The sequence below is a fragment of the Megascapheus bottae genome, chromosome 13 (assembly GCF_031878675.1).
Source record: "Megascapheus bottae isolate mThoBot1 chromosome 13, mThoBot2.hap1, whole genome shotgun sequence".
Classification (NCBI taxonomy): Eukaryota; Metazoa; Chordata; class Mammalia; order Rodentia; family Geomyidae; genus Megascapheus; species Megascapheus bottae.
The window spans coordinates 24,323,943-24,338,189 of record NC_143521.1 but is presented as its reverse complement, the minus strand read 5'-3'; the positions used below and the strand labels follow the sequence as shown (position 1 = coordinate 24,338,189).

The following is a 14,247-nucleotide window of genomic DNA, read 5'->3' as shown; positions in this document are numbered from 1 at the left end:
AATGGGGACCAAGAGAAGAGAAATATTATCAATGTATGTGAAGTAATGCATTTTCTATCTGGTGAACATAATGTAACCCTTCTATTAATTACAATAAAAATATATGAAAAAATAGAAAATACAAAAGTAGACAATATTAGTTTTACTGACAATGACTTTGGTCCAGAAAGCATTATTTTCTATCCTTAAATGTACTAAGGTTTCCAAACTGAGAACATTACAGAATTAAGAAATTAGATTAACTGTACAATATTTTAAATATATATGAACAAATCTATATAATACTAAAATAGCTGTATATAGGCAATATGTAAAATGTAATAGTAGTAATTATAAAAATCATATTCAGAAATGAACCATACATAAATGGTGGTAGCTTTGCTAAATGACAAATTCTTCATGAGGCTATTTTAATACATTTTTGTAAATGGGTACTATATTTTGATACAATGTATTTGAAAACCTTGAAATGTTTAGAAAGAATGTAGAAGTATTAAAATACAAGTTTATAACAAAAGCATTCCATTTGAATAATTTTATTAGTAATGATATCTTTCCCATCAAATAATTTTCTCAAGAAACTGTTGCATTAATGACTATCTCATTTTGTTAAAGTTATATGCAACACTTCCTTTCCAGACAATAAAAAATGCTGTCACAGTGAAGTGTTTAGTTTAACAAAATGAAATGAAGTTACAGGAGGTGTTTCCCATAAACTGGGATACTACGTGAATGATGCAGTCGCATTAAATGTGTCATGTGTGTTGCATTATTGCTGTTAGTGTGTTGGTTTGTGAGTTAAAATAAAAAATAAAAGTGAATTATTTTCTTTTACATGAGATATTATGTACTGACAAAAATTTATTCTTTTATCTAATGTACTGGATGGTACTAGATGTATTAGTGTTGAGTTCATTGTTTTATTTATTAGAAATGATTCATTTAGTATAGTACATTTCACTAAAACAAAACAAACCATTCCATTCCCTGTATGTTTCTTTGCAGTCATCTAAATGCCACATCAAAAATGAAGCAATCAGCCCAAAATGAAATGCAGGATGCTGTTAAGACATTTACTGCTACATTATTAAATACGTGATAATGTTTATAAATCCCAAAAAATGCGGATCTGTGTCTGCTCTCATCTTCAATGTCAATGCAAAACATTTATTACAAATCTGTATCAATAAAGCACATAGAGTTTTGCTAACCTTAAGACAAATGTGCCTCTGCTAGGAATTTAGCAAAGTGTTCAAGTAAGAATGGGACGTACTATTACCCTGTATAATCAGCAACAGCAAAACCAGAATTCTGTGGTTCTAAAAGTGGAAAAAAATTGTCTGTGTTCAAATATTCAAGATTCTAAAACAAAAAGAGGACACAAAGCTGAGACAAAATAAGCCTTTATTTCAGTATGGTGAAAGACATGATATAAGATTTACATAGGAAATTGAAATGTACAGATCACTACCAAAAGAAAGAAGGAAAAAAAGAAAGAAAGAAAGAAAGAAAGAAAGAAAGAAAGAAAGAAAGAAAGAAGGAATTCTCTTCATCATGTTGACTGAAATTTATGACAGTTTATTCAATGACTCTTATATTCTAAAGAATCATTAAGCCTAATATAAATAAAGTATTGGCATGACAACGTTTCTTCATCAGTTATATGAATTTGTCACCATATCAATTAGCATAACAATACTTTCCCCATTTTTTCCTTGAAAAAAAACACAAATAACATCTGATTGCTGATTAAGCCTATCTTTTCTACTCTGAAATACCCATAATTTCAAAATCTGTGAAAATATGTTTGAATCATCAAACGCCACTAAATATTTTCTTCTCTTTATTTGAATGCAAAATGTCTTTGTATACAAAGTCATGCCCATTCAAGATACTCTGCATCTTCTTGAAAGGTTTTATGAAATTATTATCTGTAAAAATCTAATCAAGTACCTAAAAGAATCCCTGCTACTTACTGAATATTGCTCAAAGGAATCTGTTTTTAATCTGGTCACTGGTGACTCATGCCTGTAATCCTAGCTAGTCAGGAGGGTGAGATCTGAGGACAGTGGTTCAAAGCCAGTCTGGGCACTAAAGACCTAGAGACCTCTATTATTTCCAAAAACCTGAGGTGGTGCAGTGGCTCAAGTAGTAGAGTCCTAGCCTTGAGCTGAACAGCTCAGGGACAGCTCCCAGACCAAGAGTTCAAGCAGAATGACTTAAAAACAAAAACAAAAACAATTATCCTGTAAAATATATGTCATAGGTATTTGCTATGTAATTCACTTTATTTTCACTGTCTATCTTACAAGGTTTCTTTCCATTTCCACTTGTGATAAATAGCCTTCAGAACATCCTTTCTGCCATTACTTACATATCATTGTTATGATTTCATATCATTTTAATTTCCTGTCCTTTTGATACCATGCCCACTCACATCCTCAGACCTTCTATTGTCACTTTCCTAGAGTCTTGCATTAATAAACCCACTAAACACACAATTATCTATAATCACTCTCTCCATCCTGCCTACTCATGTTAACAATCCTTCTCAACTATTTTTTACCCAGAGAATCTTCTAGTATTTTCACAGCAATAAATTCCCCAACTTTTTCTATTTCATAGTTTGAGGACTCATTGGTCACACCATTTTTAGTCGCTATGTAGAACACTCCCTAGCAAACATCCCCTATCTACTTTTTTACTTCACCATCACTGCACTAACTGATGACCTAATACTTATAACCCTAATGCTTATAACCCTTCTTATACTTAGTCTACCTGTTGAATTAATGAACAACATATTCACTGTGGGAAAAAATGATTTGATACAAAACACTAAGCTGGCATTATGGCTATTTTTCCCTCTTAAACTGTTTTAGATTCACTTCTAAAATTATTTTGTATATCTATTTAAGATATTTAGCACTAATTTTCCTTCAAAATTGTACAATTTTATGAGAACAGGCATCTATTATCATTTTGGTCACATAATATATGCAGTGCTTAGAAGATTACTGAATAAAATAATAAATAGTAAGTAAAATAGATAAGTAATTTTATGAGATTAAATAAGAACATGAGCTTTTGGGGGAAAATTAGTAGAAACCACACATTGTTATTATTATTTTTTGTGGGGGACATGGGGCTTGAACTCTGCCTGAGCGTTGTCCCTGAGCTCTACAGGTCAAGGCTACTGCCCTACCCTTGAGCCAAGCCCCACTTCCTGTTTTCTAGAGGATAATTGGAGATAAGAGTCTCGGGTCCTTTTGTGCCAGGGCTGGCTATGAACCTTGATCCTCAGATCTCAGGCTCCTGAGTAGCTAGGATTACAGGTGTGAGCCACCCATACCTGACTGTATTGTGTTTTTAATTAACTATGAAATTCATTCTTTTTATTAAACCACTCACTTCTCTGGAGACTGAACGTTTTATTCAGTTACATTGTTATCAGAGAATATGGATATTTTCTGGATTTAAATATTTGGAATATGATTTCTGTCCTGTCATGTTAAGAATGTTTCTCAGCACCCAGAAATAGGTACTTGAAAGGGGTGGAATAAACTCCAAGAAGGTGGTAGACAAAGGAAGGGGAGAAGAAAACAGTCAAGAATTCAATGTATATCTGACAAAGTTAAGATGTGAAGGACAGGATGCCTTGGGAGGGGTGGATGAGAATTTTGAAAGGAATAAAATTGATCAAGATGCATTGTGTTTATAAAGTTTATTGTTAAATACAAACTTCCTCATACAACTAAATATAATTTTTAAAATTCAAAAATGAACCCTTAGCAATGCTATTAAACAAAATGAAAACAAATATAATTCGGTACTGTAATAATGATACCCAGTAGCCTTTTGTGATCATGATGAAGATAGATTGTTGATATATAAGATAGTGTGAAGGTAGAAAGAATATTGGTTTAAGTTTTCACATAAGGATCTAGAAACTGATATTACTGATATTAAAATTCTGTCCTTATGCAAAGTAATTTAATGTATAACACTTCATATCAATAATGGGAAATCAGAGTTAACTTTGAGTTTAAAATAGACCTAGAAGGGACATATCACACTTGTTAGTGTGCAATCACACAAAATACTTCTAGGACAGGTTAAAAACAGTATTGGCTATGTCAACTGTACTTTCAAACACACTCTTACCTATTATGTAATGCCTGAGAGATTTTGAATACACCTATATAGCAAATGTGCAACGCAATCACAATTGTCAACACAACACAATTGCTAAGAGAATGAAAAGGAAAAGGAATTTTGATCTTAAAAATGTCTCTAAGATGGGGCCTGGAATTTGGCCTAGTGCTAGAGTGCTTGCCTAGCATTCACAAGGATCCGGGTTTCATCCCTCAGTATCACTTTCATAGAAAAAAAGCTGGGAATGGTGCTGTGGCTCAAGTTGTAGAGCTCTGGCCTTGAGAAAGCCCAAAGACATGTCCATTAATTATCTTCGTTCTTAATAGAATTCCAAGAAATGTTTATAAAATTTTCAGAAAATCTGTTAGTCTATAATCCTAGCTACTCAGGAGGCTGAGATCTGAGAGCTATGTTTCAAAACCACCCAAGACAGAAATGTCCTCTCTTAAAATTTCCCACTTACATTTTTGTTCTACAAGGTTAACTGCTGATGCATTTTTATGTCCCCACTATATTTGGCCTGGAAACATACCTCACTGTACAGTTTCATACTATTAGTTATATTTATGGAATGGTACATATTTAATGCCACTGAAAGCTCCTGTTAGAGCTGAATATCCTACTTACCTATGTGATGAATGATTGTTTGCAAAACTATTAGGAGAAATACTGCTAGGATAAGTTGATCATTTCGCCTGTCATGGTCCTTGCAATAAAATTCATAACCAATAATAATTCTTGTACTGCACTCAGTGAGATCTTGTTTTTGAGTGTTTTATTTTCACATCATGCTGAAACATACATGCTGTTGCTGTACAGTATCAAGTGTCATAGCATTGTATAATACCTCCTAAAATTCATAAAAGTTCTCATTTATCTTTCATAACATTGCTAATGCTTCCCAAGCCTGTTAGGATTAAATGATATTTTATAATCTTCAAAATTCTAGTAAGTAGATCAATAATATTTGAACCTTTAGATCATCATTTGCAAAAATTCTTTACATCACCCTTTATTTGCACCAGGAATGGAAATAGGATAGGTTATATACAACAGAAAAGTTTATTTTGAATTTATATTTGGCACTTAATATTCCATAAAGATAGACAAGTAGATTCAGATGTACTCATACATATATGTTCATACATACTCATACACAAACACACATATGTATATATACATACATACATACATACATACATACTATATATATAGTGAGAAAAATTAGTCATCTGTATTCTCAAAAGAACTGCTATGGATAGTAAGAATAAAGCAATTGACAGGGCATAGAAACTTCAGTAACAAAGTCAAAGGTCTTGCCTCAAACATATATTATTTGCTTAAAGTTTTTGCTTATGCAAGCTGCTGTTTCTAATTTAATTGCATTTTTAAGAAGAATTATGGGTTTAAGCAGTAATGCATAACACAAAGTAAAAGAAAAAGAGGTAATGCTTGCTGAAGGAAGAATGTCCCTTATTCATCTTTACAATTATCCTCCTAAAGAAAGAATTAAGAGGGTTTATTTTCCGCACTATTTATATTTTGAATATTAGCCTCTTGTCTATTTCTGAGTGGTAAAAACATGTTCTGTTCTGTATGATCTAGTTGTAGCTTGTTATGTATATCTCTTGCTGTTCAGAAACTTTTAAATTTGATGCAGTGCAATTTATGGAGGATCTTTTTGATGTACTACTTTCTGGATCATTACTTAGATATTCCTACCTGTGCCAAAGATCCTTGTTGTTTCTCTAACTTGTATCATTTTTATGGTTTCTGGAGTTTTATTAACTGGAGCCACCTTTGTGCAATGATGTACAGTTAAGAAAAAATAAGAAAAAATATAACTACAAGTTTCATAATGACGTGGAACGATGCAAGTACATTCAACAAACAAATAATTTGAAGGAGCACATGGACTCTTAAAATGCTTAATTATTTGTTCTGTATTACTGCAATGTGTGACAAATTATGATGTACCTTTTCTCACTAACATAAAAATAAATGACTTTCAAATATTAAAATGTGTCTTATTCAAACAACTTAAATTCTGAAAGCTTAAACTTTCTTGAGAATATACCTAAACTCACAGTTGATTTCCCATGTAGTAAGTGTCATCACAACAGATTCTATGCAACTTTTTTTTGCCAGTCATGGGGCTTAAATTCAGGTCTTGGGTATTATTGTCTTTGAGCTTTCTCAAGGCTAACATCTATTCTTGAATCACAGCACCACTTCTTGCTTTTTCTGTGTACGTGGTAGCAAAGAATCAAACACAGGGCTTTTTACATGCTAGGCAAGCATTCTACCATTAGGCCATACTTCTGGCCACAATAGTTTCTATTGTTGCAAAAATAAAAATGAATTGACATCACTACTTGGGGATTACTTTTTAGTTGAATTGTTAGATTAACATCTGATTCAATATTAGGTGAAAGAAATTTTTGAATCATACATATAAATGGAATAAAATGTTTAACATTTTGCTTAGATAAAAATTTCATTACTTTATTTGTTATCTCACATTCGTAATATTTTCCTTGAGAATGAATGTTTTGAAAACAAATACATTAGAGTGAGAGTGATGGATGAAAATATTGAAAGGATGACTGATGTTTGTCTAGAAATATTGTATTCATAACCTATATTATTAAATGGCAACCCTTTATTCAGTGCCTTAAGATAATATTTTTTTCCAGGCCTGGGGCTTGAATTCAGGGCCTGAGCACTGTCCTTGGGCTTTCTCAATGCTAGAGTTCTATCACTTGAGTCACAGCATCACTTCCGGGTTTTCTATAAGTATGTGATTCCAAGGAATTGAACCCAGGTCTTCGTGCATGCTAGGCAACCACTCTACCGCTAGACCACACTCCCGGCCCTAAAAATAATAATTTTAAGAGAAAAAACTAAAATGACAGCATTGAAGGCTAAAACATCAGTCAGAAACTGAAAATGACCTCCTTAAAATCAATTCCATGAAAATTGATTCCCATACATTTTTCCAGTTATTTTAATGTTTACAGACTATGTTGAGCCTTTGAAGCAATACTAGCAACATTACCATTAGAGCATAAAACTTACATGTTTTGTGAAATTTTTGTTTAACATCATGAATAGTAGATGTTTGTGGCATCTGGAAAGAAAATAGGAGGGACTGTGATTACAAACTGTTATTTTATTATGAATTTGTTAAGTCGAAAATATTCATTCTAAGTATAAAACATAAAAGAATTACAAAAATAGAAATTTTGTTTAGTTTAGTTTTTAAATTACTAGTTTTTCCCAAGCTCCACAATTTATTTTTTAATTTACATTTTATTACATTGGTGATATGCAGAGAGTGTAAAGTTACATAAGCCAGGTAATGAGTACATTTGTTTTTGATCAGTGGTACCTCTTCTCTCATTTTCTCCCAGTTTTTCCTCTCCTCTATTTCCTCCCCAACTCCATGTTGTATAGTTCATTTCTAACATAGTATCTAGTGAGTATCACTGCTGAAATGGTTCACCCTTTGTCTCATATTTCTGTGCTCTTTCCCCTCCCTAAATCAGATAAACTTATATACAAGGCAAATGGTACAGGAAAAAAAAAAGTTACAAAAGGGAATAAACTGAAGGGGCGAACATAACTATAAACAGTTCTTTTCTTTTCAAATTCTCTTATTTCCATTTCTTGCAATTTATTTTGATAATCATCATTTTATATGATTATATGTGCATAAATATGAACATATTATTTTTTCTATGAACCAGCAATTCCACTACTTGGCACTTACCCATTAGTCCAGAAACAAGGACATACTAAATCCACTAGCAAAGGATGTTCATTGCAGCACTATTTACCATAGCAAAGATATGGAACCAACCAGATGCCCCTCAGTTGATGACTGGATCAACAAAATGTGGTAATTATACACAAGGGAATTCTAGGCTGCCACCAGAAAAAACAACATTGCCCCATTTGTAAGGAAAGGGAAAGACTTGGAAAAAATCATATTAAGTGAAGTAAGCCAGACCCAAATGAACATAGGCTCAATGATTTCCCTCATCTGTAATAATTAGTACACATCTAGAACTCTCCTAGTAAAGGATTACAATAGGTAAAACCCTAGATATATAAGGCCATACAGGGCCAAATTAATGAACTTCCAAGACATGGAAACAAGAGCTTAATTATAAGTGACTGTTATTCTTTATGTATTATGTTTTTGCCTCTGTGTTGCCCTTTGGTTAATCTCATATTGTTACAGTATCCCACTTTGTTACCTGGTATATTATATAGATGTTTACTTGTTTAATTGAAATAGGAGGGGAAAAGTGAAGGGAGGGGGTAGGGGAGGGAAATGGGAACATAAAAATAAGAATAGGATATCAATATGTGAGTAGTAATGCACCCTGTATCTGGTGAATATAACTGTAACCCCTCTATATATTGAAAGAAAAAAAGAAAAATAAATAAATTACTCATTTTTAAACAACACACAGATTACAAACAATGAGAATGTGACTTTAAGATTACACTCCTATAGCAATGTTGTTAAATGATTGTGATGATGATGATCGTGTTAATTCAACAAAAACTGAATCACAAAGCATATTTTGCTATATTCTATCAAAAGTATTCTATTTTCAAAGCTCATGAACTAGACTGTAAGTAAATCCACAGAAGTAAGTATGCATGTAGAGGAATAAACCTAAGGAAGAGTAACATATTTATATGTTTATGTATGATAGAAATAGTTTTTTTTACATCATAAGGTCATGACAAAAAATCATCTTTTAAAAATCATGTCTATATTTTAAAAAACCTGAACTAAAAATAAAAACATATAATTACTAAAATGTCTGTAATGTATATTATCTGAATTTATAATGTAACCCTTCTATTACTTACAATAAAATTTATAAAAAACATATATTTTCACTAAATTTTAGACAAAATAGTTGTCATGAATTTGCCATGAAAGTTGTCATGAAAATTGTCATGAAACTACTATTTAGTAGGAATCAAAATTAAGTAGAAAGAAAATAAATAACTTTTAAGTATGTTAAAGGAAAAAAAATAAATCTATTTCCTTATTTATTTTTCTTTCTTTCTTATTGTTTATTGAAGTAATCTACAGAGCATTTACATTTATGTAAGTCAGATAATGAATGTATTTCTTTTTGGACAATCTTATGCCTTCCCTGGTTATATTCTTGTTTTTTTCAAATGTCACCCATAAATGGCTGACAAGTGCAGCAGTGGTGCTCACTAGACACTGTACAAAATGAACTATACAACTTGTGGATGGAGACAGGACATGAAGGATTAATTCTAATATATAAACCACAAACCGATACTAAACATTACAAGTGAGAGAAATATGTATACCAGCAAAGATAGAAGAACAAGCAACAAATGGATTAATTGTAAAATATAAAGATATTCAAACACACTCATATATACACTTCTGCACACCCATGGAAAAAATCCAAAATGCCCAGTGGCATTCGTTTTTGGCATAGGCTCTTTCTGCTGTTTTCAAGAGATTTTACCCTTGGAAATTTTGGTTTAACATTCATTACTTTTGGAAAGTGAAAAACCAGCCAGAGATTTATTTTCTTTAAACAGCTATGGTAGCCAATAGAATATGAATTAAAAAATTTAGTGTACAATGGACAGTGCTTGCTTATGTAAATAAATGCTATTTTGTCAGATTATAATTTTTGTGTTGTAAGTAGCATATAATTAATCAGTCTATGTGAAATACTTTTATTTTTTATTTTATTTTTTTTTCCATTCCTGGGACTTAAACTCAGGGCCTGAGCACTGTCCTTGGACTTTTCTTAAGGCTAGAGTTCTACCACTTGAGCCACAGCATCACTTCCAGGTTTTTTTCTATGTATGTGGTGGTATGGAGAAATTGAAACTAGGCCTTGGCTCTTGCTAGGCAGGCAATCTACAAGTAGGCCAAACTCCTGGCCCCTGAAGTATTTTTCACAATATTTTCATTATCATTAAGTAGTGGCAAAAGGGAGTTACCTTTAACTGATAAAATCATGTACATGGTGCATCTTGATTAAAATCACCCCCGTTTTCTTGTTCTCCCCATCCTTCCCCACTTAGTATTTCCCCTCAATCTTCTTCCAGTTTCATAGGATATGCACTAGAGGGGCTTCAAAGAGAGGAGGCTAAATGAATGAAGTATTTTTATAACCTTAATGTTTATTTTTGATTCAATTGGATTTGATTTGTTTTGATTGATAGAGGTTTTTTTGTTGTTGTTGTTGTTATTGACTTTCTTTTAAAAGTGGTCTTTCTGTGTAAGCCACACTAAAACTGGCTAAGTACTCATATTGTCCAAAAATTCTACTTTATTTTCCTGAATACTAGGTTACAGGAGAACACCACTGCATATGACATATTCACATTGAAAAAAGTGGATGACATATTCTGGAAATAGAGAAATTGTTTTAATAATGTTAAGTTTTAAATCTGGTTACATTTTACTCCAAAAGAAATTTCATCTTGGATCTATGAGTATGGCCTATTGGTACAGTGCTTGCCTAGCATTCACAAATCCCTGAGTTTGATTCCTTGGTACCACATACCCAGATAAAGCCAGAAGTAATGCTCTGGCTCAAGTGGTAGAGTGCTAGCCTTGAGGAAGCTCAAGGACAGTGCCCAGACCCTGAGTTCAAGCTCGAAAATTAAGGAAAAATATTCTCATCTTATCGTTTTTTTCACCAAACAAAAGTGATAGAGGAAAGATTTTTTTCTGTGTCATGGACATGATCTTCTCAGTATTGATTTTATGTACTGTCAACTATTAAAAGACAATTTGTTAAATTTCAAAAACAACTGCTTGTATTTCATGTTCACAAAATAATTCATCTTCAGCAATAAAGAAACTTAGGTAAATTTTATACATTGGAGAATAATAAGCCTCTTTTTATTGAATGTGTTACAAATTCTGAAAAGTGCTTGAGTATTAAATGATGTACAAAGCTTCAACAAATTTATTATGTCACTTTAGCCCAAAGAAATTATGACTTTATAAGATTGGTCTTACTTTTTCTTATGTTTCTGAATGCCAAAAATGTGTTTGAAAATATGTACATCAGCAAATTCTTTTCAAAACAGTATCTTTCTTTGTGTAACTGTATACCTAATGTGCATGTCACATAGCAGACTAAAAATTAATCAATCAGAACAGAATATTATATGTGCCGATTTTGAGCTTGGCCTGAGCATTATCTCTGTGCTCTCCATAGAAAAAATAGGTTAGTTTATTAATGTAGTACTTCATATAAAAGCAGCATAGCTCTAATATGCATGCAAGGATTTAAGAAGAAATATTCAGAAGTCAGATAAGAAACTTCTCTCCTTTTTATTTGTTAAAGATTTGGAGTGATTGAAATATCTTCAATAATAAACTGACAAAAATCTTCAAGGAAAGCTACCTTTAATTCTATTGAATTGAATTTTGATAGAATATGCCTTTTAGAATAGTTGAGGGAGAGCTGTTTAACTCAGCTCTACAAAACCATTGATTCTTATTTGCCAAATTCACATAGACAAGGACATTTTGGTTTATGGTCAGCTCTGCATTTTCCTCACATATCTGCATGGATAAAGTAGACAGCTTTCACTAGAGTGTTTATTTCTAAAGCAGAGTTTTAAAAGGAGTGATATAAGTTGAAGTTCTAAGAGCTTCCCTGTAGTCATAAATACTGTCTTCAGCCTGCATTTTAATGAAATAATGTACATCAGGAACACGGCAACTTTTCCTATATGCAAATCAATTTTAAAATCTTCATTAACCACAAACAGTTGTAAAGCCTACACCTCTGATCATCTATAATTTGGACCAATATAGTTAACATTTTTGAATGCTTTATCCATAGGGAAGCAGTGTAAAATTGCTTCTACTCAGGGAAATAAGCCAAAAGTCCAGTGATGGATGACCTGACATGAAAGTCTCAGATTATCGGCAATCTTATAATTTTCTTCATAGTCCCAGATTGGCTTTTAAAACTGAATTATGGTGCCCAGAGTGTGCCCTACTGGTAAAATGCTTCCTCTGCGTGCATGAAGCTCTTGGTTCTATTTCCTGGTACCAAATAAACTGAAAAAGAATCAAGTGGTGCTGTGGCTCAAGTGGCAGAGCACTAGCCTTGAGCAAACGTGTCCAAGAACAGTGCCTAGGCCCTGAGTTCAAGCCCCAGGCCTGACAAAACAAAACAAAACAAACAAAAAAATCAACAGCAACAACAACAAAAAAAACCCTGAATAAATAATGCCATTTCATTTATTAGCTGATGTGGATAGATATTTTTTAAATAATCCTCAAAGAATACTTTTGCATTTACTTTTTTTCCAGCACTTTGAGCTAGCTTTTCTGAATGTTTATCTCACTGGGAACACATATCTTAAAGCATATATAGCAGCTCTTTTGAAGTGTTCATTATTTTTCTGTTTCTCTTGATAAGTAACTTTATTAGGTCTGTATCAGGGCTTATCAGTTACTCTAAACATACATTTTACCAATTATTTTCCAACTGTATGACTTGAATTTCTAACATTCAGATTAAGATATATTCTTCAGGCCATGTTCGCCACCAGTAGATAATCAAAATTAAGTAATATGGTATATTTAATATGGTATATTTAAACTATTTCCTGCATTGCTGTCCCATTTTGAGAATCATTAGTATCATATGTAATATGCTTGACTCACAAGCTCCAAAATACAGAGTCTCAAAATGAAAAATAGTTGGGCTTTTGGTTTGCCTGTTTGTTTTGTTTCTACATGACCTTCATAAGATTCACTCATTTCCCTTTTTGAAAGTTTGACATAGAAGTTGACTATTTACCAATCACTTCATTGATTTTTTGATAGAAGGGAGAAATAAATATTTCAAATTGTGCTTGATTTTACTCTTGACATAAAATGGCCTCTATCAATTCCTTCATACTTACTTGTGAAAATTTGTCACATTTAAAGCTAAAGATATTCAGAATGATGTTATTGCAAAAGGTGATATATTTTAATCTTATAATGTTCAGTCGGGAAAAAATAGCCAGGTGCTGGTGGCTCTTGCCTGTAATCCTAGCTACTCAGGAGGCTGAGAACTTAAGATCATGGCTCAAAGCACGCGTGAGCAAGAAAGTCCATGAGACTCTTACCTCCAAATAACCACCAAAATAAAAGTAGAAGTGGAGCTGTGGCTCAAGTGGTAGAGCATTAACCTTGAGTTGAAGAACTCAAGGACAGTGTCCATGCCCAGAGTGCAAGCCTAGTAACTGACAAAAAAAAAACCTTTTGAGATATATATATATGTATGTATGTATATGTATATATGTATATACATGTATATATATATATCATTCCTGTTATAAGATTTACAGGCTTGTAATGAGAAATATCTAGATATAGAACTTACCTTATAAATAATTATAAATTAATTTTAGGATATTACTTTATAAGACAAAAGCAATTACTTTGTACTCTAATGGACTTTGAAAATGAACACCTAATATGGGTGAATTTCAGTTTATTAACATCTTTATTAGAATTATTGATGGGTCTAACACTTTCTCTACACACAGTGTTTGTAAATACCCATGAAGAACTGCATGGAACCATTGGAATCTTATTTTATTCTCATATACACAATCCTGATAAAATAGTTCAGTGTGGGGAATTAAAACAATCATGTTTCAAAGAAGATTATTATCAATACTTGGAGTAGCATTAGAGAATCAGGCAAAATTTTATAATGTAAAAATATACACCTTTACTGGAAGAATACTTATGATCAAATGTTATGTGGTCAACCCATAATATTTACAGCTTTTTTTCTGAAATGTGTAAGAATGCCCCCCAAAATATTATCATGCCTTTTACAACTTAAAGACATTATTTTACATTTATTTTACTTTCTTGAAAACATCTTGCTATCTTAGAGAATTTATACTTTTCAAAATTCATGTTCAAATTTCATTCATAGGCATAGGCAAAAGATTCCTGAACAGAATCCCAGGGCCACAACAGATTGGAGAGAGACTCGATAAATAGGACTACCTAAAAATAAAAAGTTTCTGTACAGA

The 14,247-nt window shown here is 32.3% G+C and overlaps 1 protein-coding gene across 1 annotated transcript in view; it reads right to left on the bottom strand.

The window, feature by feature from the left end:
* Tecrl (trans-2,3-enoyl-CoA reductase like) overlaps positions 1-14,247 on the bottom strand; it is an 85,849-nt gene that overhangs the window by 55,413 nt on the left and 16,189 nt on the right. Inside the window, exon 2 of the mRNA XM_090344060.1 lies at positions 7,234-7,285. Coding sequence (XP_090200186.1) covers positions 7,234-7,285 — 52 coding nt within the window. The remainder of the gene's footprint in view (positions 1-7,233; positions 7,286-14,247) is intronic.